General features: G+C 41.8%; 1 protein-coding gene across 3 annotated transcripts in view; it reads right to left on the reverse strand.

The window, feature by feature from the left end:
* Positions 1 to 1,765: 1,765 nt before the first annotated feature.
* SETD3 (SET domain containing 3, actin histidine methyltransferase) overlaps positions 1,766 to 21,586 on the reverse strand; it is an 829,217-nt gene continuing 809,396 nt past the window's right edge. For all 3 annotated transcript variants that reach the window (XM_044074604.1, XM_044074603.1, XM_044074605.1), the window contains one exon: positions 1,766 to 4,876. In XM_044074604.1, the coding sequence (XP_043930539.1) occupies positions 4,433 to 4,876 (444 nt within the window). In that variant the 3' untranslated portion in view covers positions 1,766 to 4,432. The remainder of the gene's footprint in view (positions 4,877 to 21,586) is intronic.

The following is a 21,586-nucleotide window of genomic DNA, read 5'->3' on the forward strand; positions in this document are numbered from 1 at the left end:
AGCTCAACCTCATTACCATAATTAACAGAACATGCTGAAGGGACAGGTTCATAGCCCAGAGACAGCCCATGATATGGAACAGACTTCTCATACATGTCAAGTAGAGCACCTCGCTAACCCTCTTCAAGAGAAATCTTGATGAGTAGATGAGAAACAGAAAATTCACCCCGGGGATAACTCCAGTGGCTCTACTCGACAGTGGCACTGGGAACTAAGGTCGGGTGGCACTATGCCAGGGTAATCCTATGGCTAGGTTTGTAAAGGCCCCAGGGCCATTAGCTTAGTACACACCTATGAACCTATTAAGCAGCTGCACGCCTATGGAGAGGTTAAGCTACCTACAGTATCAATTACAATAGAATAGTGCTTTCATTCAGCCTGGAAAGATTGGACGTCCAAATTACTGATATCAGCCCTCAAAGAACATCTAAAGAAGTCAACAAGGAAGAGGAGTAGGAGCAGCTGAAAAATATAACTTCCAGTCTCCCCCATTAAAAAAAAACACTTCAGATTACTTAGGGTGGTCCTGATACCCTTGTCTGGGGCTGCAATGAGAATATAAACTTTCACATAACATGATTCCACAATAAACACTGAGTGTACAACCCATCAAAGGATATCAGCTGAAGAATTTCCAACAGTACTAAGACTGAGGCCTGAAGATGAGATTAATGAATACATGGAACTAGCAAACTGCTGGTTCACTTCATGCAGCAAAAGAAAAAACAGCATAGCATGCATCTGCTATTTCTCTACAGACGTTTCCTCTAACGGTAAAAGCACGAAAATATAGCTATGCACTCACAGGAAGGTTTGAATGTTAAGATCAGGCTGAGGGACTGACATTTGCCTCTGGCTGAATCCCAGTCTATGATATTCACGCAGCAAAGATTTTCATGAATCCCAGTTTATGACATTCACACAGCAATGATTTTTATGAATCCCAGTTCATGACATTCACGCAGCATTGATTTTCACGAATCCCAGTCTATGACATTCACGTAGGAATGATTTTCATGATGAACACTAGAAGTGCTGCATTTTGGTGAGATGACTTTTCTAAGAGATGGACTTCCACAAGTTCAACCCTTCTTCTGAGTGTGGCTAGTTGAATATCCTTCAGTGTGGCTAGTTGAATATCCTTCAGAAGGAACATCTTCTCGCAACGTGCTGCTTTCCTACATACAATAAACATTTGCAGTTCGTGTGTAATCCAACCACAGACACCCTCTGCACATGCACGCAAATACACTCTTGGTAATGGTGTGTTCAGGGAAGGATGAAGATGACTGTGATAAGGACAGCGAAAAAAAAACAGTAATCCAGTTGCAATGATGAGTCTCCAGATACTAAGTACTAAGGGCTAACTCAAGCTTGAAAAGTGGAAAAAATATGAGGTGCCACTTATTTCGTAAGTTCAGATCAAGATTACAATGAAGGCTGCTTATAAGGACCGCTGAAAATGTCATACTCGATATGAACCTCCACAGTCGTGCCAGCAATACATATATTTGTTGCAAAACACTGCAAAGAAAAGACATTTTAATTTCTCATAAAACTGATTCTACTTCTTTCATGTATTATGAACCGGGCTGTAACAAAATAAAATATACTGCATCTCTCAGCAGCAAAGTATGGATGAGTTTATAATCTACAGTCTTGCAGCTACACAAGTAATATCACATACCAAGGAAAAAAAGCACATAAATGAAAACAGAGGTACACCTACTATGTAAAAAACTGCCAAAAAAAAAGACTGCTCATGTTGTCTTCAGGTTTTTATTTTTATTTTTTGTTTTTTCTTCTTTATATTGACCTCAACATTCAGAATCATTCAGCCTTGTCCTAGAAAAGGACTGATGCCCATTTACTATGGTAGAGCAACGGCAATCCATAAGCACACTACAGTCCATCCATGTCAATTACATAGCACAACAGATGAAAAATACCTACTCTACTAGCTTAGGTACGGAAATGGTTCTGCACATCAAATTTACAGAGGGACTTTGTGCTTATGCAGCAGTTTAAAACAAGTGAAAACATTAGCGAGTCCAAACATTAAATATGCAAACCTACTGGCATTTCCCCTATCTAAGCTGTGCAGTTTTAATGGCAGTTTGAAAGGTGCTTAATATTTGGCTCAAAAATAAGTTGCATAACGACTAATACATGATAAGGCTGGTACCGCTATAGTATCAATAGCGAGGGAGCATTTAGTTAATCATCTTAGCATGTTAAGATCATCATCTTTGTGGAAAAATGTTCCACATATTTATCAATCCAACTTCAAACAAAACACAGCCTAAACAAGGACTTAACAGTGCACAGATAATCTTTGCTTCTCAAAAATGGTCCCTGGCCTGCATTATCATTATTATTATGATTATGTTTGCAGGGAAAGGTTTTGTTTTAATAGGTTATGCTAAGATACTTTAACAATGATTCATTTTATGAAACTAATGAGCAATGACAGACAGTATGGACGGACTTTAACAGAAACCTGCCAAAAATGAAACCAGCCTGTCTTACAGAAGTAATTTCCTTTGAGAAATTAGCATTTTAGCATTCTCTCTCTCGGCTTACCTGTGGGCATTTTGCAATTGGAGAGTGACAGAAAGCATCATAGTTTATTGCACAGAGTACCATCAAAACGTGGCAACTATCTCCAGCTGGGCAGCACTGCATGCTGTAAGTATGGGAAGATCTCAGTCTCTTGGCTAAATATACAGGGGTTCAATCCTGAATTCCAACTTTTGTCTTTGTGGACTTTGTTCCCCATGTTTTATGCATTTTCTCCACTATATAGTTGTCTGTGGCTGAAAGGGGCATCATTTCAGCCATTCACCAGATCATTTATCCAGTTAACTACTAAGTAATTAAATACATGTGCAATATTGTGGTACAAAGAATGCATAGTACATAGGAACCTCTGTACAAATTTAATTCTGTAGACTTGAATTACGCACCACAAATCAGTACCTGCTTTGCTTTTAAGCTGCAAAACTGAATGTTCTGCATATCAGGTCTGCAATTTACACTTTTTCCAACCATGTTTAACAAGGCCTTAAATCACAACAGACAAAGACTAACTAGTATTGTTAAATAATTGTTGCAACTGCTGAATTTGCAAAGTGCAAACTATGAAAATGGATTTAAGCAATGGATTTGTGGAACAAAATGTGCATCCAGGTTATCGAGTGTTCTTTACACAGGCAAAAACAACAAAAGACCTACTGCTACACTGCTCAGATGCAGGCAGTAATCAGCATGTTTAGAGACTCCTGCAAAAGCAGACTGAGATTAAACCATGCAACTATTTTAATAACCCTCTGTCAATGTGCTAGCTTACAGAAAAAAAATTGTTTCCCATTTAAGGTGAATAATCACTAATCTCTACATGGCTTTTACAGTAAAGTCACAGTTTGAAAGTGACAGGAGAAAACTCATTCTGTATCCAGCATACCACCTCTCTTCCCTGAGCAGTCATTCACTCACTTAATGGCAATACCAACCAAAACAGCCTTGTAATTCCTTTCATACAACATGTTCTGGAATGACGCATGGTATCCTTTAGAAGACTGACAATATACACAGCAGCAGTGTTTTACTAACTGCACCATTTTCTGTTAATTCTTACATGCACAGAGTGGCACCCACATATCAGCATGCACTTCTTAGACATTTGGATGGACTGCAGTTTATTTAGTCTGCTGGGTATTTTTGTGAAATGGAAGGGATCTGAAAAATTTTAAGATTTTTTTCAAGTCTGATATTCCTGCTGCAACACCACTTCTACTAAAGTGAAGAAGACAGGAGTTCATTTAGTAACTGGAATGAACCTTTATGCATTTTAAAATTTGGAATTCAAATATATACAAAATCTGCAGAAAATAAGAATCTGCACTACTGATGATCACAGAAATCAAAATGTTGCATCACAGAGTTGTAATGCAACCTCAACTCACGTCCATTCTCTTGCTGTTTTTTGTTTTCCTTGGGTAAAGTAAACGAGACACTGTGCTGACACATACTTCCTTGCACAAAAAGAGGCACACAAATAGGAATATATTCCTTGAATTTCTTAAATGTCATTATTACGGAAAAACGCAAACACCTTATTCTTCAGCATTTGCAAACCTGCAGTGGCATAAAACATCTCTTCCTAAAACTGGTGCAGTTCTTTTCAACAAAACAAACTGAAAATATAACGTGGACATTCTATTTAAAAGGCGATGAAGATTTGTTTACAGAAACGGGACATTAAATATTCAACTGTCCTTAAAAAAATAGGAATTTACTTTTCTTACTTAGAAGCAGCAGGTAACTATGTTTTTGTTTAAACAGGCGTATCAACTGCACGCAACGTTAAGTTTAATGTTCATAAAGTTCTATCAACTTCCGTTTCAGAGATCACAACAGGCATGTTTTGCTGTTATTTACGCTCTTCAATGCCCTCTGCAAGAGATTCTTTGGCATCTGCTGACTTTTTGCCAGTTTCCTTTGGATCTAGATGAGTATCACTTTTAGACTGACTGCCATTAGGAACAAAGTCCTTTCCATTTATAAGTTCACTACTGGGGCCATCGACTTCAGTAATAACATTTAACATCTCACTATCCTCATCTGCTTCCCCATCCAACTGTCTCAACACAATAGGAAGCTTAGAATCTGTTACAGTGTTTTCCAGCAAGGCAATATTATTTTCTTCATATTTGGGGAGTGGGGTTCCTTCCTTAAGATGTTTCTCAAAATGCTCTCTTTTAGTTACTGCACTCTTCACAACTTTTTCTAGGATCTCCTTCTCAGCTAAACGTAGACTGATGGCCATTCTTGCAGGGAAAGACAGATCAGTGTTCTCTAATAAAGAGCTATCCTCCTAGAACACACAAAAAAGAAACATTTACTAGGCTTACTTAAACATTTACGCATCAGGATGAAATAATCTTGACTGTAAAAGAACACTGATTTGAAACAGATTACAACAGCTCAGATGTGACAGGATCTCCCACATCCTACACCAGCTGTACTCTTAATTTAAAAATATTTTCATAAAGCAAAGCTCAGTGAAGTAGGAGACTGAAAATTCCAAGCAACAATTACAACTGCACCACTATTCAGTCCACATTTGTATTTATTCATTACAGAAGCCTTAATGCATAAATCAACCTACCATCCATCCATGTTTTCTTGGTTCCATTTCACTGCACTCTAATAACCAAGAAGGAATAAAAATTTACAGCAGTGTCAGAAAGCTGTTTAAAGCGCAACTTCAGGGTTGTGCTACTAGCAATTAATTCCTTGGAAGCAGCTGCAAATAAACTGTTAGTAGTAATTCTGCAACTTGTACTACGTAATGCCTTAGATGTCCAATGTGAGTAATACAATTCTGAAGAGCAATCTACACCATCAACCCTACAAAGTAAAAGAAGTCTGTTCTGCAATATCAGATTAACTTCACGTTCAGGCAATGCCAAACACACAAAGAAATTCCTCATACTAAAAATATTTGAATTGTAATTTGGTACGTTTCCTTCCACTGCAGAATTGCCTAAATCTGGATTGTCATGTGAAAAGTGTGAGAGGTGATAACCCTAGTTAATGGCAATTTCTTAGAATCAATACATCATCTCTACTTCAGCAAAACATTAAGAGTTTTTTTTTTTTTTTTTACAAGGTGGGTATGCGATAGACCAAATTATTTTATTATTATTTTTATTTATTTATTTTACATTTGTTTACCAGGGATGTCTGACAGGACACAGCTGTCCATTTTCAGCGGAGGCCCAGGGAGAAAAGCTCCAGAACAGCTGGTAAAATACTATACAATCCACAAGATATTTACATGAGCATAGTGGTTTAGAGGGTCTATATTATAACAGTGAATGATCAAAAGATCGAACGCTGTTATATCGACCCCAAAACAAAGAAAACTTATAAGAGCGAACATCGACAACAGCGATTTTTTTTCCACAGGGGAAAAAAAATCACTGTTCCCAAAAAAAAAAAAACACTAAACACTATTCTAAGCCCCCACTCCCCCTACATAAATATAGCAACTCCGAGATTGCACTACAGTGCCAAAAATGGCAAAATGACAGAAGCGGCCAAGCAACTTCATTCCCAGGGAAATAATTTGCATATATGCTGCTTCATTATTTTGCGTTTTTTGACATTTGAAGTTCGACCAAGATGCATTCGACAGAATGCGCCTTCAGTCTTCTGATAGGATGCCTGGTTTAGACATACAATTAAAAAGTATAGCAGGTAGTAACATGATTGTTATGTTAATTCAGTTGGTTTAGTAGAGATAATATTGAAAATGTAATGAAGATAAAAGTAGAAAAGAAAAACAGAAATACTACTAAGTTTGTCTATGAGGAGGTATGGACAAGTTCGTATAAGGATCACATTATAAGGGAAAGTTTTTCAACTTGATCTAGGGGAGCATTAGCAATTTGAGATAGGACTGAGGGGAGTAGTTGGCTGTGAGTTGGTATCTAAAGTGTGACAATATATAGTGCATCTGTGGGAGTTTTAAAGAAGAGGTTAGATAATGGGTAGGGGAAAAGCATTAAAATATCTCAGCCAGGTGCTAGACAGCTGCATGTCCAAGAGTTGTTTACATGGGAAGTAAGCTGTTTTTTGAAGATAGTTTTGTTGGACTGTACACTCATTTCCAGCAGTAGGGAGTTCCAAGTCTTGGCAATGTTACTAGAATACAGGGAGTCACCAGATGTGTAATGGCTTTTCGAGATTGCGATTAATGGATCTTAGTTCTTGGTTATTGGAGAAGAGAGTGATCAGGTCTTGTAAGGCAGGAGTTTTGTCGGAATGGTACAGTATTTGATGAGCTAGAATAAGTTGGTTTAGGGCTAAGGTGTTTGGTAGTTCCAGCCAGGAAAGTTATTTTAGGGCTTGACAGTGATGAGTCTGACTGGAGGAGTTGGTGGCAAATTTTACTATTTTGTTGTAGCATGCAGATAGCTTGTTTAAATCGCTTTTACACTACAGGAGTTAAGACCTCTAACAATATTACTGAAACAAAACATCTAGATTCCATAATGCATTTAAACATGTAGCACTTTTAGTATTTTTGGAATGTGGTGGTGTGCCTGGTGATAGAAAACAGATGCAGAATTACGTCTGGTAGAGTAAGCCCTAATTTTATGGGTGTCCTCCCAACAAAGAAAATATAACACATCCATCTAATATCCTGCTGTACCAAATTAATTCAGGATTGGGGGTCTGTAATGTCCGTCTGTCACAAGGAACACGTACACAAGCACACACAAGCGCGCGCGCACACACACCTGATTAACTTTCCAGCATATTCCTGAAAGTGGAAGAAAAGTGAAGCCTCTGTCAACAAGACCTTTAAGTAGAATTGAGTGAAATACACTGGGATCCAGTGTCCAAGGAGGACGTATTAAGTCAGGAAGGGAAACTATACCTGTCGAGTCAGAAAGGGAGCAATGACTATCACTCTGCTCTTCAACTGTTGTGCATCACAATGTTTGTACCTACTCACTGGATGAGCTGCATTTCTCTAGGTATTTCTTCTAGAAATGTTTTTTTTTTCTCCTGTTTAAAGCCAAATCTGATCTTGCACAAGCAAAGATGTAGGTGAGTTGAGACATCCATATCTGCACAATAACTGAAACTTGGTTTCCGAACAATATCGCTCCTTAACAAGGTACTACTCCTAAAACACACACTCAGGACTACTGAAAACAAAAGGAGCATATCTGTACTTATTAGGCACTCCATTATCCCATGGCCAATGCATGACAGCATCCTAGAATTATTAGAAGTCTTAGTGTAGCTCAACAAAACATATTGTTGCTATAGAAAAAGTTATCTATTCACCATAATGTTCCATCTGTGTTGTCCATTTCCATTCTTCATCAACCAATGGGTTCAGATCTGATCTTCATATCCGACTCGGCTACTTTCTGAAGATTCTAGGATCCGAATCTGGAGCTCCTCCCTTAACCATAAAACTCCTGACCACTAAAATACCTCAGATCGAGTTTGTTGCTATTATATACATTATATACATATAATGCAATAATAATGCTATGACAAGAAAGTGACAGATGAAAGATCATAGGTTCATACTAGGCTATCTGCCCTAGGGCATTTATAAGCCTAGCCAGAGTGTGTTTGGCTTTCGCCACCCATTTTAAATTAATTTTGCTATGCCTTTTTTTGAGGTTAGTATACTGTGCCTCTGTCTAACAGTGACACAGAAGTGATAGCCGGGGTAAACCTACGATCTCCCATCCACTCATCAAGACTCCTCTTGAAGAGAGTCAATGTGGGACTCTGCCTAACCTGGACTGGGATTTTATTCCAGAGTGAAGGGAGCCTCTGGGTTATGAATCTGTCCCTCTAGCATGTCCTATTTATTTCAGTGCTGAGGTTCAAGTCGATGGGATTTGATTTTCTGAGGTTCAGCATGTCCATTAATTCCGGGTTGGACATGGCTTTATACGTCAGGCACAGATCGCCTCTGAGCAGGCGGTATGCCACTGAGCAGAGCTGGAGTTTCTTTAACCGGGCAGCATATGGCATCTGTTTGAGCCGTTTGAGCCCTTTGATCCTCTTGGTGAGGTACTTTTGGGGTCTTTCCAGTTGCTGCAGGTGTCTGGTAAGGTACATCCCAAAAGGGGCATTGTACTCAATTATGGACCTGATGAGGGATGAGTAAAGAGGTACAATGACCTCCCCTGATCTAGATGTGAATCCCTTCATGATTAGGTGGGCTATATAAAATGTTTTTCTAACCACTTTGGCCATGTGGTTGTCAAATGAGAGATTGCTATCAACTTGGGTCCCCAGGTCCCTAATGACTACTTCTGTACTTAATGGATTACCACCTATGTGGTAATTTGTTTTGCCAAAGGGATGACTATACACTTTTGGCGTTTAGCTTGAGGCCATGGCTCTGGCACCAGTTGTCTGTTTCTATGAGGCCCTTTTGGAGGATGCTTGTGTCGGCTGGAGAGTTGATTATGGCACCCAGTTTGCAGTCATCTACGAACTTGGTCAGCCACAGTCCTTCCGTGTTGGCCTGTACCACCGAGAAATATATACTGAACAAGAGAGGTCCCAGGACTGAGCCTTGTGGGACGCCACTTGTAACTGGTTTGGAGTCTGACATGTCTCCAGCAATTCTAACCATGTGGGTTCTGTCCTTGAGCCAGTTTGCAACCCATCTAGTGACATAGGGGTTTATATTTAAGCTGGTGAGCTTATCTATAATGCCCGAGTGGGGTATTGTATCGAAGGCTTTTGCGAGGTCCAGGTAGGCTGTGTGGACCACCTTCCCCAATGGCCTTGGTGACTGTTTCAAAGAAATCGACCAGGTTTAAGAGGCAGGATCTGCCCTTAACAAAGCCAAACTGGGTAGGATCCAGTGTCTGTAGGTCCCCAATATCTTTATTTATGAGGTCCATGATGATCCTTTCCATAGCTTTGCAGACCAAGCTAAACAGGCTTATGGCGCGATAGTTTCCAGGATCCGTTGAGGCACCACCTTTGTGGAGAGGGACCACTGTTGCTGTACGCCACTCTTTGGGTACATATCCTGTAGTAAGGCTAAGATTGAACAGTAGTTTTATGTTTGGGTTTAGCTCTTCTTGGAGTTCATGTAGGGCGCAGCCGGGACACCATCTGGTCCCATTGATGCTGTGTTTTTGCTTTGGAGAGGCGGCTCTTACCTGAGCATCTGAGATGTCAGGGGCAGCACTCTGTTGGGATAGATATTTGCCCTTTTGGTGGGAGAGGGAGAAGTTTGCACTGAACCTGTCAGCTAGGATGTTGGCAATGTCTGTGGGCTCGGTGTATTTTTTGTCATTTTGGACTAATTCTGAGCATATCGGGGAATTCCCACCCAGGTTCCTAACATAACTAAAGAAAGCCTTGTGATTATCCTTAGTGTCCTGTGCAATTTTTCTCTCGAAGCTGGCCTTAGACAATTTTATGAGTGCCCGTAGTTTTTTGCTAATACTGATCAGAGATGCCTTCCCTTTTTGAGATTTTGCTCCATCATGTAGTAGCTTCCTCCTTCTATTGTATAGTTTGTTTATGGCTGGGGTCCACCAGACAGGACGTCTGCCTTTGGAGGATTGGGTCTTGGTTTTATTTGGGATTGCATGATCCATGCATTCCTGAAGTTGTTCACAGAATGCGTTTATAAAGGATTCTGCGGTCTGGGACGTATTTTCCACAGGCCCAGGGGCTTTGAAGTAAAATTGCTTTAGAAGTTTTTCACTGTGGTTTTCTGGGCAGGGGGTGGGGTCGGGATGTGAATATCCAGTGAGATAAGTTTATGGTCTGATCTTACCAGTGAGGGATACACCTCTGGTCTGGAGCATAGTGTCCCCATGTTGGTGATGATCAGGTCCAGTATGTTTTCCCCTCTTGTGGGAGTGGTAACAAGTTGTTCCATAGCATTTGAATTTATAAATTCTAGGAACCTTTGGGCTAGGGTGTTGGAGCTAGAGTAATGCTCCCAGTCTATGTTTGGGTAGTTGAAGTCGCCCAATATAATGGTGTTTGGAGAGACCTTCATATTTTCCAGTATTCTCAGTAAGGCCAAGTGGGGTTCCTGTGTTTGGGAGGGTGGTCTGTAGCAGGCTATAAACTGGAAGGCAGTTTTATCCACAGTTAGTTGCACATGGATAGTCTCTGATGCTTCGTGCTGTGCCACCAACCTGGAGGTGTGGGTATCTTTGATATTGATACTCCCCTCCTTTTGTGGTTCGGTCTAAGTTTTGGGGGCATGGTATGAGGTATAACCTGGTAGTGCTGGGGTGCTCTCGGGAGCCTTGAACTAGGTTTCTGTTACTGCACAGATATCGATGTTCTCCATGCTAAGGAGAGTTTCGAGTTCATGCATCTTGAGGTTTAGACTTCTGGCGTTGAGTAGCATTACTCTTAGTTTCTTATCCCTTGTGATACCTATGGAGGTGGGTTTGTCTTTTGAGCCTTGCCTAAAAAGGCACTATGGGGTAGCAAGAGCCTTTGCCAATATCCAGCCCAGGGTGACAGGTGCAAGCCGGGCTTGTCGAGCGTGTCATCCCAGGCTGACAGGCATTGGATCCCCTTTGAATGACACCAACACTTAAGCCAATAGTTGAAATTGATCATCTTGTCTTCATATTGTGGCATCATTCTTGGTGAGGGTAAGATGCTACTCAAGGTCAGGGTCATACCGGCCTGGGCTACATGCTCAGAGAACTCCTCTATGTCTCTTTTCATGTCAGGTCATTCACACCAGCATGGACAATGTCATATTTGTACTTGCCTTGGAGTGACCTGAGTGCTTGTGTTATGTGGCGGATCCTAGGCAGCTCACCGTGACCTTCTCCTTGTTCAGCCTGGTGGGCGGGATGTCAGTGTGCCTGATGGTAGAGTCACCTATTACAAGTGTATCTGGTGTGTTGTTTGGCTGTGACTGTTCGGCACACTGGCTTTGTGAGCTATGTGTTGTGCTTGGGTGTCTGCTTTGGAGGTCTCTGCTGCTTAGGCAGATTTTTATTTAGAGCCTCCGAGTATGTTTTTGCGTGTTTATGTGTTTGGTTTGTTGTCGTGGTAGGTCTATGTGAGACTGGAATTGTAGTGAGTGTGGTTTCCTTCTCCTCCTGACTGGTTATGCCAGTACTGAGTTGAGAGAGCTTAGCCTCCAGTTTGGCTATATGGTTGCATCTCTCACGTGTGTTGGAATTTGTTAGGAGGAGGAGAGGGTTGTCTGTGTACATGAGGCAGTTGTAACATTGCCTCAAGATTCCCAGATTCACCAGCTGGACCGGAGAGGAGATTGACAACTGACCTTTGGACATGCTAGAATAGAATAGTATTGGGATCAGGAGCTCAAACAGGAACCATGGTTCCTAAAAACACTTCCGTTAGGTCTCTCCTAAGGAGAAGGATATGGGGGGGGTGAGTTGAGGAAGAATAAAAATGGATAACAAAGATGGAACGTTATGGGGAGTACATAACGTCTTTATCTGATGCTGACATTTCCATTCGTGAGTCAGCTACAGCAACCTAGGGTGGCCCTCATGGAAGGATATTCCGGAGCACTGCACCTTGGGTGGTCCTCATGGAAGTATATTCCAGAGCACCGTGGAAACAAAGGCAGCTCTATTCCTGGAGATGATACTCAATTAGTAATGCGCAATAAAGGTATATGAGTTTGACCAAGAGACAGCTGTACAAATATCATCAATAGAGGCTCTTGACCAAAACTCTGTGGAAGTAGACATTGATCTAGTCGAATAGACCTTCAATTGTTAGATAATGCAATACCTTTCAAAAAATACACGTAGGAAATGCAATCTGTTATCCATTCATCCAAGGTAACCTTTGATATTGGTCTTTCTATTCTCATTTTTGAGAAGGAAACAAACAGTTGTTCAGATCTTCTGAATGCTTTTGTTCTATCCAGGTAAAAATGCAATTATCCATGTACATCCAGAAGATGAAGGACATATTTTCCTTTATTTTCAAATGTAGGGAATAAAACTTGTAAACTGATTTATTTATTATTTACTTATTTGACATACGTTGACTGGGTTACTCTGACTGGGCAGCAGCCCTTTTTCAGTGGAGGCCCTAGGAGAAAAGCTCCAAAAAGTAGAAATAACAAAAGTAACCACAAGACAGAGTTATAACTAAAATTACAGTTATGTATGAGATGTATGTTGAAACAATATGCTAGAAAATAGTCAGTAAATTGAAAACATAGAAAAAAATTCATACAATAGTTAGCAGAATGCAGAAAATAAAGATAAGTTTGTAAAACAGAAAGTAATAAATATACAATTAGTAGATAAGCCCAGGGTAAGAGCCATTTTCCAAAACTATAGCAAGCCTCAACAGGCTGGAAGCTGAAAAAATAAAACAATCCGTGAAACCATTAGTATCTTTGCAGGGTAAAATGACGGGATTGCAGTGTCAAGGAAAAGACTCAAATACAGCAATGGTGGAACGGGGGGGTTCAAAGTTATACATAAGAAAAATAGACTACAGAATCTGGAACAAAAAATGGTGCTGTGAAGGCTGCCAGCCTAGCCAGATAGAACTGTGCAGACAATTCTAGTGCTAGTTAAGAGTTCAAAGATCACACAGAAATACTTATAACAGGAAAACACTTAGTGTAATATTTCCATTTCCTAGCTATTTCTAAAAGAAGACACAAGTCTAAGATAATTTACATATGAGCAAATAGTGCTGTGAGTTGGATGATCAAGGCAAAATGCTTAATGCCTTCTGATTCTCTCTGTTTAAATTGCTATTGCAGTCCTTGTTACCATTACATCATTTCTTTTACACGTTCCTGGTGTTCCCAGGCTAACAGATGCTACATAATTGTTATCTTGCACCTGCAGGAAACTACATCAATAAAAGACATTCCACATTGTAAACTCTAGTAATTATTCCTTAAGTTAAAACAATAGGCAGGATGCTTCACTCCAGACTCATTGACTCTTAATTCTAACTTCAAAGGGACAGGCATGAAATAATTTCAACTTCAAAGGACAGACAAGAAATGCTTGATTTAGCTTTCTTTACAGCAGAGGGCAATGTTGCTACATTGTCTAAAGTTCAACATTTCACAGCATATTCATTCAATTAAAAAAACAAGTCTGTAGTTCAACATTCATATTAACAAATGATATAATTATCTTCAAGATTCTATCTGGCTAGGCTGGTAGCCTTTACATTCCCCCCCCCCACAGGAGAACTCAACCTAGTTTAAGTGACCCTTGAGAAATGCGGTTTGAGAGGGTTAGGTCTATCTGAGTGTACCTCACTCCATTCCCTGTCTTGACAGCCCATCTGCATTGGCATTGCTAACCCCACTGTGGTGCTGCATTGACATATATGCTTGCAACCCTAGGCTCCATCTTAGCAACTTGGCATTTTGCTGGCTAGCTCTGTGTAACCATGTTAGGGGGTTGTGATCTGTCATAAAAGTGAATTTCCTTCCATACAGGTAAGGCCGAAGTTTCTGCAATGCCCACACTATGGCTAGACATTCCTTTTCTACAGCTGCATAGCATTCCTCCCTGGGTTGGAGCCTATGACTGAGATAAACCACTGGGTGATCTTCCCCCTCTGAAGAAATCTGGCTAAGTACAGCCCCCACCCCGTGGTTTGAAGCATCCACCTGCACAACAGATTATTTGCTGTAATCTGGACTGGCTAACACAGGGGGTCCTCCCAAAGCTTCTGGAATGCCTGCTCATATGCTGGGGTCCACACAACCTTATCTGGCCTGTTCTTCCTTGTCAGGTCTGTGAGGGGAGCAGTTATGGTACTATAACTGGGGACGAACTTTCTGTAGTACCCTGCTGTCCCTAAAAATGCCCTCACCTGCTTTTTAGTAATAGGTGCAGGCCATGCCTGAATGGCTTCCACTTTGGCAGGTTCTGGCCTTATCTTACCACTCCCCACTCTATGTCCTAGGTAGGAGACCTCTGCCATACCCACATGACATTTGCTCGGTTTAATGGTCAACCCTGCCCTCTGTAGTCTGCCCAGCACCTCTGATATGCTGAAGGTGTTCTGGCTAAGAATGGCTGTAGATGACAATATCATCCAGGTAAGCAAGGGCAAACCCTCCTGCTCCTGCTAGGATATTATCTACCAGCCTCTGGAAAGTCACTGGGCATTCTTCATCCCAAAGGGCATCTTTGTGAACTCATACAAGCCAAAAGGAGTCACAAAGGCTGACTTCTCTCTAGCATTGGGAGTCAAGGGCATCTGCCAGTAACTCTTGGTAAGATCAATGGTTGTAAAAGACTTAGCCCCACCCAGCTGCTCTAGGGCCTCATCTGTCCTAGGCATGGGGTAAGCATCCGACTCTGTGTGACTATTTAATTTCCTGTAGTCCACACAGAACCTGGTGCTACAATCCTTCTTTGGCACTAACACCACTGGGGAGGCCCAGGGGCTGTTGGACTCTTGAATCACCCCTAGTTCCAACATCTCCTGTACCTCCACCCTCAGGCACTCTATAAGGGGCCTGCCTTAATAGGCCTTTGAGGTCCTGTATCCACCTGGTGCTGCACTAGGTGGGTGCACCCTGGTTTCTCAGTGAACATGTCCCCAAATTCCTGCAACACTGCTCAGATTTCTCGAACCTGGGTAGGAGACAGCTGCTGGGACATTGCTACCCTTCCACTGAGATGTTAGCTCAAGCCTCACTGAGGATATCAGTCCCCAGATTTCCCTCAGACTCCTCCTGCAATCCAATGCAAGTGCTCAGTACAAGGGCCTCCCTATCAAGGTAAGGTTTCATCATGTTAACATGGTACAATTTGTGCCCCTGCCATCTGCCTAGCAATTCCACCATGTAGTTAACATCACTTACCTTTCTTACCACCTTGTAGGGTCCCTCCCAAGCTGCTTGCAGCTTGTTGTGTCTGACAGGAATGAGAACCATTACCTGTTGGCCCACAGCATACTCTCTAGCTCGAGCATTCCTGTCATACCACACCTTTTTCTGTTGTTGGGCTTCTGCCAGTTTCTCCTGGGCCAAGCCCATGAGTTCCCTGAGTCTTGTCCTGAGGTTTAGGACTTATGCCACAACAGACTCCTTGTGAGACTCACACTCACCATCCCACTCATCTCAAATTATATCTAGAGGTGCCCATACAGCAACTCAAAGGGTGAAAATCATGTGGATTCCTGGGGAACTTCTTTGTAAGCAAACAACAGATGGGGGAAATATTTGTCCCACTCCCTGTTAAACTGATCTGCAAATGCCTGTAGCATGGACTTGATTGCAGAGTTTAACCTCTCAATAAGACCATTAGTCTGGGGATGGCAGGGGGTGGACTTCATGTGCTTCACCCCACAGGACTTCCACAGACAAGCCAGCAGGTCTGACATGAAATTGGCACCTCTATCAGTCAGTATTTCTTTTGGGAAACCTACCCTGCTGAAAATCTCTAACAAAGCATTTGCCACCTTCTCTGCCTCAATGAAGGACAAAACCACTGCCTCAGGGTATCGTGTAGCAATAATCCACTACCACTAGGATATACATTTTCCCTGTGGAACTTGGGGTACTCAGAGGACCCGCAATATCCATAGCTACCCTCTGAAATGGCTCCTTAATCACAGGCAAAGGCACCACAGGAGCTTTCACCTTATCTCCCATCTTGCCTACCTTTTGGCACTGCTCACAGGTCCTGCAGTACCCGGTTACATCTCTGGAAATTCCAGGCCAATAGATGTTTTGCATAATACGCCTCTTTGTACATTTTATGCCCATATGACCTGCAAAGGGACTATCATGGACTATGGCAAGAAGAGCCAGACGATATGCTCTTGGCACTACCAACTGCTATACTCTCTCACCTTCTAGCCCTCCCTCAGGGGTCCACTCTCTGTATAGTAACCCTTTGTCCCAGTATACAGATTCCCCCTTTCCTTGAGAAGCAAGTGCCTCCCCTAGCTGCCTGCCTCAGGCCTTGCAATGCAGAGTCTGAGAGCTGAGCCTGTCTCAACTCTCTCCTTGTAACCCTTCCAAGCTCCCCTTCCACAGGAAGTCTGGCATCCTCTCACAGTGGTGCCTCACTGTCAGCCAGGGTACTACTACTCACCTCTACCTTTGCAGTCACTCTTGTCCAAGGGACCACCAGTATCCACAAGCAGCTGTGGCTCACCTTCAGGCTCACTGCTACAGAGTAGCTCCCTCCCTGAAGTAACCACTTCACCAGTCCTGGCTGCAAGTATGGGGTCTGTCTGGGTCTCCCCCAGGCTACCAGACCCACATGCTTGTCTCCTAGCCTGGCTGCATGTAACTGCATAAGCACATGGTACTGCCTCATCCAAATCCTTCCCTATCAGGACATCTGCAGGTTGGTAGTTTAGTACCCTGTTGTCTCAAGACAACCTACTATTGGCATTTTGTCTTTCCCACTTACTGGCTCCCTCACCTTTAATTCCCCACCTTGCTGCTGTGGACACCTGTATGCCACATGGCCCCACTGGTTGCATTCAAAACATTTAACCCTAGCTCCTGGACGTATACCTGGACTAGTGGCTTCCCCTGCTACTGGCAGATTCTGTTGTGGCAGTCTGTGCTGCCCACCATGGATTCCTTTAGACTCATGAGCAGTACTGCGGGTCCCCTTCCTGTGCAAGGCTGCCCTGCTTGCCAGGTATAGGTCTCCCTTCTTCCCCAACTCATCTGAAGTAGCACATTGTCCATCAGCTAACCAGATCCTCATGTCCTCAGGCAAAGTGCTAAGGGCTTGTTCCCTCACCAAAAGGTCTGCCAGCCTTTCAAAAGTGGTGACATGACATCCAGTTACCCACCTATGGAAATAAGTGCTCAATTCTGCAACATAGTCACACACACTTTCATCTGCCTTGCATCTATGCTCAGAAAACTTTTTCCTATACGTTTCAGGTGTTGGCTTAAACAATTTTCTAACAGACAATTTTTTACAGCAGTATAATCAAAACATGTAACATCAGACATTTTAGATAAAACAGTTACAGCTTTACTATGGAGTAAGGGGGTCAGGAACCGTACCCAGAGCCCTTGGTCAACTTCATACTGTTTACATACCCTCTCAAACATATCAATGAAACTATCAAAATGATCCCCCTCTTTAAACTACAGAAGAAATTTACTGATCTTTTGTGCTTCTGGGATCTAGTTATTCCCTTCAGTATTACCTCCATGACTCTGGCGAAGAGTCAGCATCGCCTTCTCATGCTGCCTCTGTCTCTCTTTTTCCTCAGCTTCTAGGCGTAGCAGTTTCTCATTCTCCTCACTCTCTAAACACCTCAGTCTCTAAGCTGCTTCTAATTCCACAAGCCTGGCCTCCAAATCAAGTCTCTTTATTTCCAGCTGGATTTTTAAGTCCACTTCAGAAAGGTTGAGCTGTCCATTCTTTGAGGGTATTATATCTCCACTGCCAGTCTGATTGTCCTCCTGGTTGCTGTTTCCTGATGCAGCTGTAACCAAGGCTGCAATCAGGTCTGCCTTAATCAGGTTTCCATGCACCAGTCCCCTAGCCTGGCACATCTCCCCCAGTTGGCGCCTTGTCAGCTTTCCATACTCCTCTGCTGACATACTGCCTGCTCACCCTGACTAAGCTAACAGAAGAAATAAAACAATTGTGATCCAAACTCTGACTATTCACTGCGTGGCTGTTTTAGAGTACAAAAACACCTTCAATGCTCATTGTACACAAGCTACAGGATTCACTCTACCCACACCACTACAAGCCAATTAGTATTTGCCAACTAATTAATATGTGGTGTGGATATCTCACCGCTGCCAAACCACAAAAGTGATGCCCATTCCCTGGCCTAGCAATCAAGGAGCCTCAATCCTCACCACTAACATCACAGAGGGCATCTCAATATATAAAGAAAGGATAACAAATACACACAGTAAAGTGCAATTTCCCTTAAGAGCACACAGAGATCACAGTCAGTCCGGGGCTCGTCGCTCCCTTGCTCTCCAGGTCCCCAATAAGACTCTCCACTGGTACAGCTACAGGGTCCAGATCTCAGCCTAGTGGGCAAGCTAAAACCTCTAGCACACTCTCTGTCCAACCAGTGCTTCGTGTCCCTGCCCAAGTAGTGGACACACACATTTTGAGATAAGAGTTTATAGAACCACACAGACACTTCTGGGGAAGGCTGGCACAGGTTCTCCAGTTGTGCCCCTTTTACCCAGACTATAAGGTAGTATCACTTGCCACTACTCAGCTAATATTTATCAGCTACTCTAAGGCCCTTAAAAGGGTGCCCAGTTATTACTGTGCAATATTATTATCCAATTGGTAGTATAACCCAGGGCTAAAGCTACTGGAGTGGCTTTGTACAGTTTTACCAAAGGCATGCAAGTACTCTTAAGAGCTTAAATTATCTCTAAACAAAACAGCCACAGTTGAAAGATTTACAAATATTTAATAATAAATACTAAAAACACAAGACAATACTTCTTACTACACAGCGCTAGTCAAGAGTTCAGAGATCACACAGAAATACTTAAAATAAATCAGTACAGTTCTGACATCATAGAAAGAGTCTAATATTTCTAGTTCCTAGCTATTTCTAAAAGAAAACACAAGTCTAAGATAATTTATATATGAGCAAGACAGTGCTGTGAGTTAGATGATCAAGACAAAAATGCTTAATGCCTTCTGATTCTCTCTGTTAAAATTGCTACTGCAGTCCTTGTTCCCATTACATCATTTCTTTTACACTTTCCTGGTGTTCCCAGGCTAACAGACACTACATAATTGTTATCTTGCACCTGCAGGAAACTACATCAATGAAAGACATTCCACATGTAAACTCTAGTAATTACTCCTTAAGATAAAACAATAGGCAGGATGCTTCACTCCAGACGCATCAACTCCAAATTCTAACTTCAAAGTGACAGGCATGAAATTATTTCAACTTCAAAGGACGGACAAGAAATGCTTGACTTAGCTTTCTTTACAGCAGAGGGTGATGTTGCTACATTGGTTAAAGTTCAACATTTCACAGTATAGTCTTTCAATTAAGAAAACAAGTCTGTAGTTCAACATTCATATTTACAAATGATAGAATTATCTGCACAATTCTATCTGGCTAGGCTGGCACCCTTCACATATGCCACCTAGAATAGTATTTGAATGGAGCAAAGCATCCATGGGAGAAGGCAGCAGAACAGAATTAAGGGGACAGGAAATAAGAAGAATAAAAATTAAGAGTAAAACAGGGATAAATGACACCCCAGAGAACAATAACCTAAAAAAAAACTGATGACCTGATTGATATTATTTTCAGAAGCAATTTTTGGTAAAAAAGAAGGATTTGTGTGTAAGGTAACTCTTATCTTTGTGAAAAATCAATTGCAGTGGTTCAGAAGATAACACTTTTAGTTCCAATACTTGTCTTGCAGAGGTTATACCAAAAACACAGTTTTCCAAGAAATAAATCTGAGATCCACCTTGGCTGATGGCTCAAATGGGGACTGTACTAAGGCTTGTAATCTATGGTGAGATCCCAAGGTGGAGTGGGGTCCTTTGTTGCAGGTATAAATAAGAAAGTACCTATAAGAAATGTCTTACACAATTTAGATGATACTCAAGAGGAACCATTATCCCCTATATGGTTGCTGGAGATGGCTGCCAACTGAACTATAACAGTAGAGAAACTTGCTCCATCCCGGAAAAGAGAGGCAAGGAAGTCCAGTACTACTAGGGTTGGAGAAGTGAAGGAATCTAATTATTTCTGATGGGCTCAAATAGTAAATCTTTTCCATTTACTCTTTTAGGTTTTCCTAGTAGAAGCTTTATGGGAAGATAACAACATTTTTGAACTGGACAGGAAATCCTGGAATGTCTAGCCATCACCAGAATTGGAAAAAACATACGGACAGTTTGAGGCCTACAAGATCTGGGTGAATCTGTCCTGATGGATGAGACAGGTCGTCTGGACTGGGATCCAGTGTCCAAGGAGGACATATTAAGTCAGGAAGGGAAACTATACCTGTTGAGTCAGAAAGGGAGCAATGACGATCACTCTGCACTTCAACTGTTGTGCTTTCTGAAGAAATTTCGGGATGCGAGGTTGGGGAGGATAAGTGTAAAGGAGACCGGAAGGCCAAACATGAACTAGAGCATCTCTTGGTAACTGTCCCTGAGGAGGGAGCAGGGAAAAGAACCTGATGCATTTGCTGTTGGAAGAGGATGCAAATAGGTTGCAGCAAGGTTGACCCCACTTGTGGAAGATCATGTTTGCCACAGACTGTTTGACAAACCACTTGTGAGGCATGAGGATGGTCCTGCTGAGCTTGTCTGTTAGAATTCACAATAAAAAGTGGCAGGACCCAGAAATGGCAATGAATCCAACTTTACTCACTAAAACAACCACTTTCGTCTTTAATAAACAAACTTTATCAGATGAGATTCACTTATCTAAAACACACCCCATGATCATGTGACTTCCAATGTACCACATTTAAAGAGTCCACATACAATTTTAAGCATTGTAAAATACATCACATAATACTAACCAAACCACTTAAAAACATATTTAAAAAAGATGAAAAAATGACTAAACAGCCATTAAAGTAATTATTAATAAAAATACACATATGTAAAAACATCTCTGAAAAGCTTTAAGCTTTGGCGAACTGGAACTCAATAAAAATGGCTTAACAGTTATCAACTCATTTAAGCCTGGAGTCACACTTGCATTACATTTCAATCGCCACAGCAGTTCCTTTTTGTCCAGATGCAACCCCAAAGGACCACCCCTTGGATTTTCAGTCAACTTCTCCAAAACAACGAATTTAAAACAATATGTAGCATGCAATTTAATGTGCCTAGCAAAAGCATTTGTTTCTTGTGCTTTAGAAATGGAATACCATTATTCCACTGGTGTGTGTGTGGGGGGGGGTTGTTCTGAGGTTTGCCATGTGCTTATTCCCATAGGGTACAGCTGCATCTCTGCAACTGTTTACATTCTAGTATAGTGTAGAAGTGTATGTTTCAACATATACAGTGGAGTTAACCGGGTTTGGTGGGGTTTTGAAGCTTGCCAATATATC

This window comes from Protopterus annectens, chromosome 6.part0 (assembly GCF_019279795.1).
Source record: "Protopterus annectens isolate FY-2018-M chromosome 6.part0, PAN1.0, whole genome shotgun sequence".
NCBI lineage: Eukaryota > Metazoa > Chordata > Ceratodontiformes > Protopteridae > Protopterus > Protopterus annectens.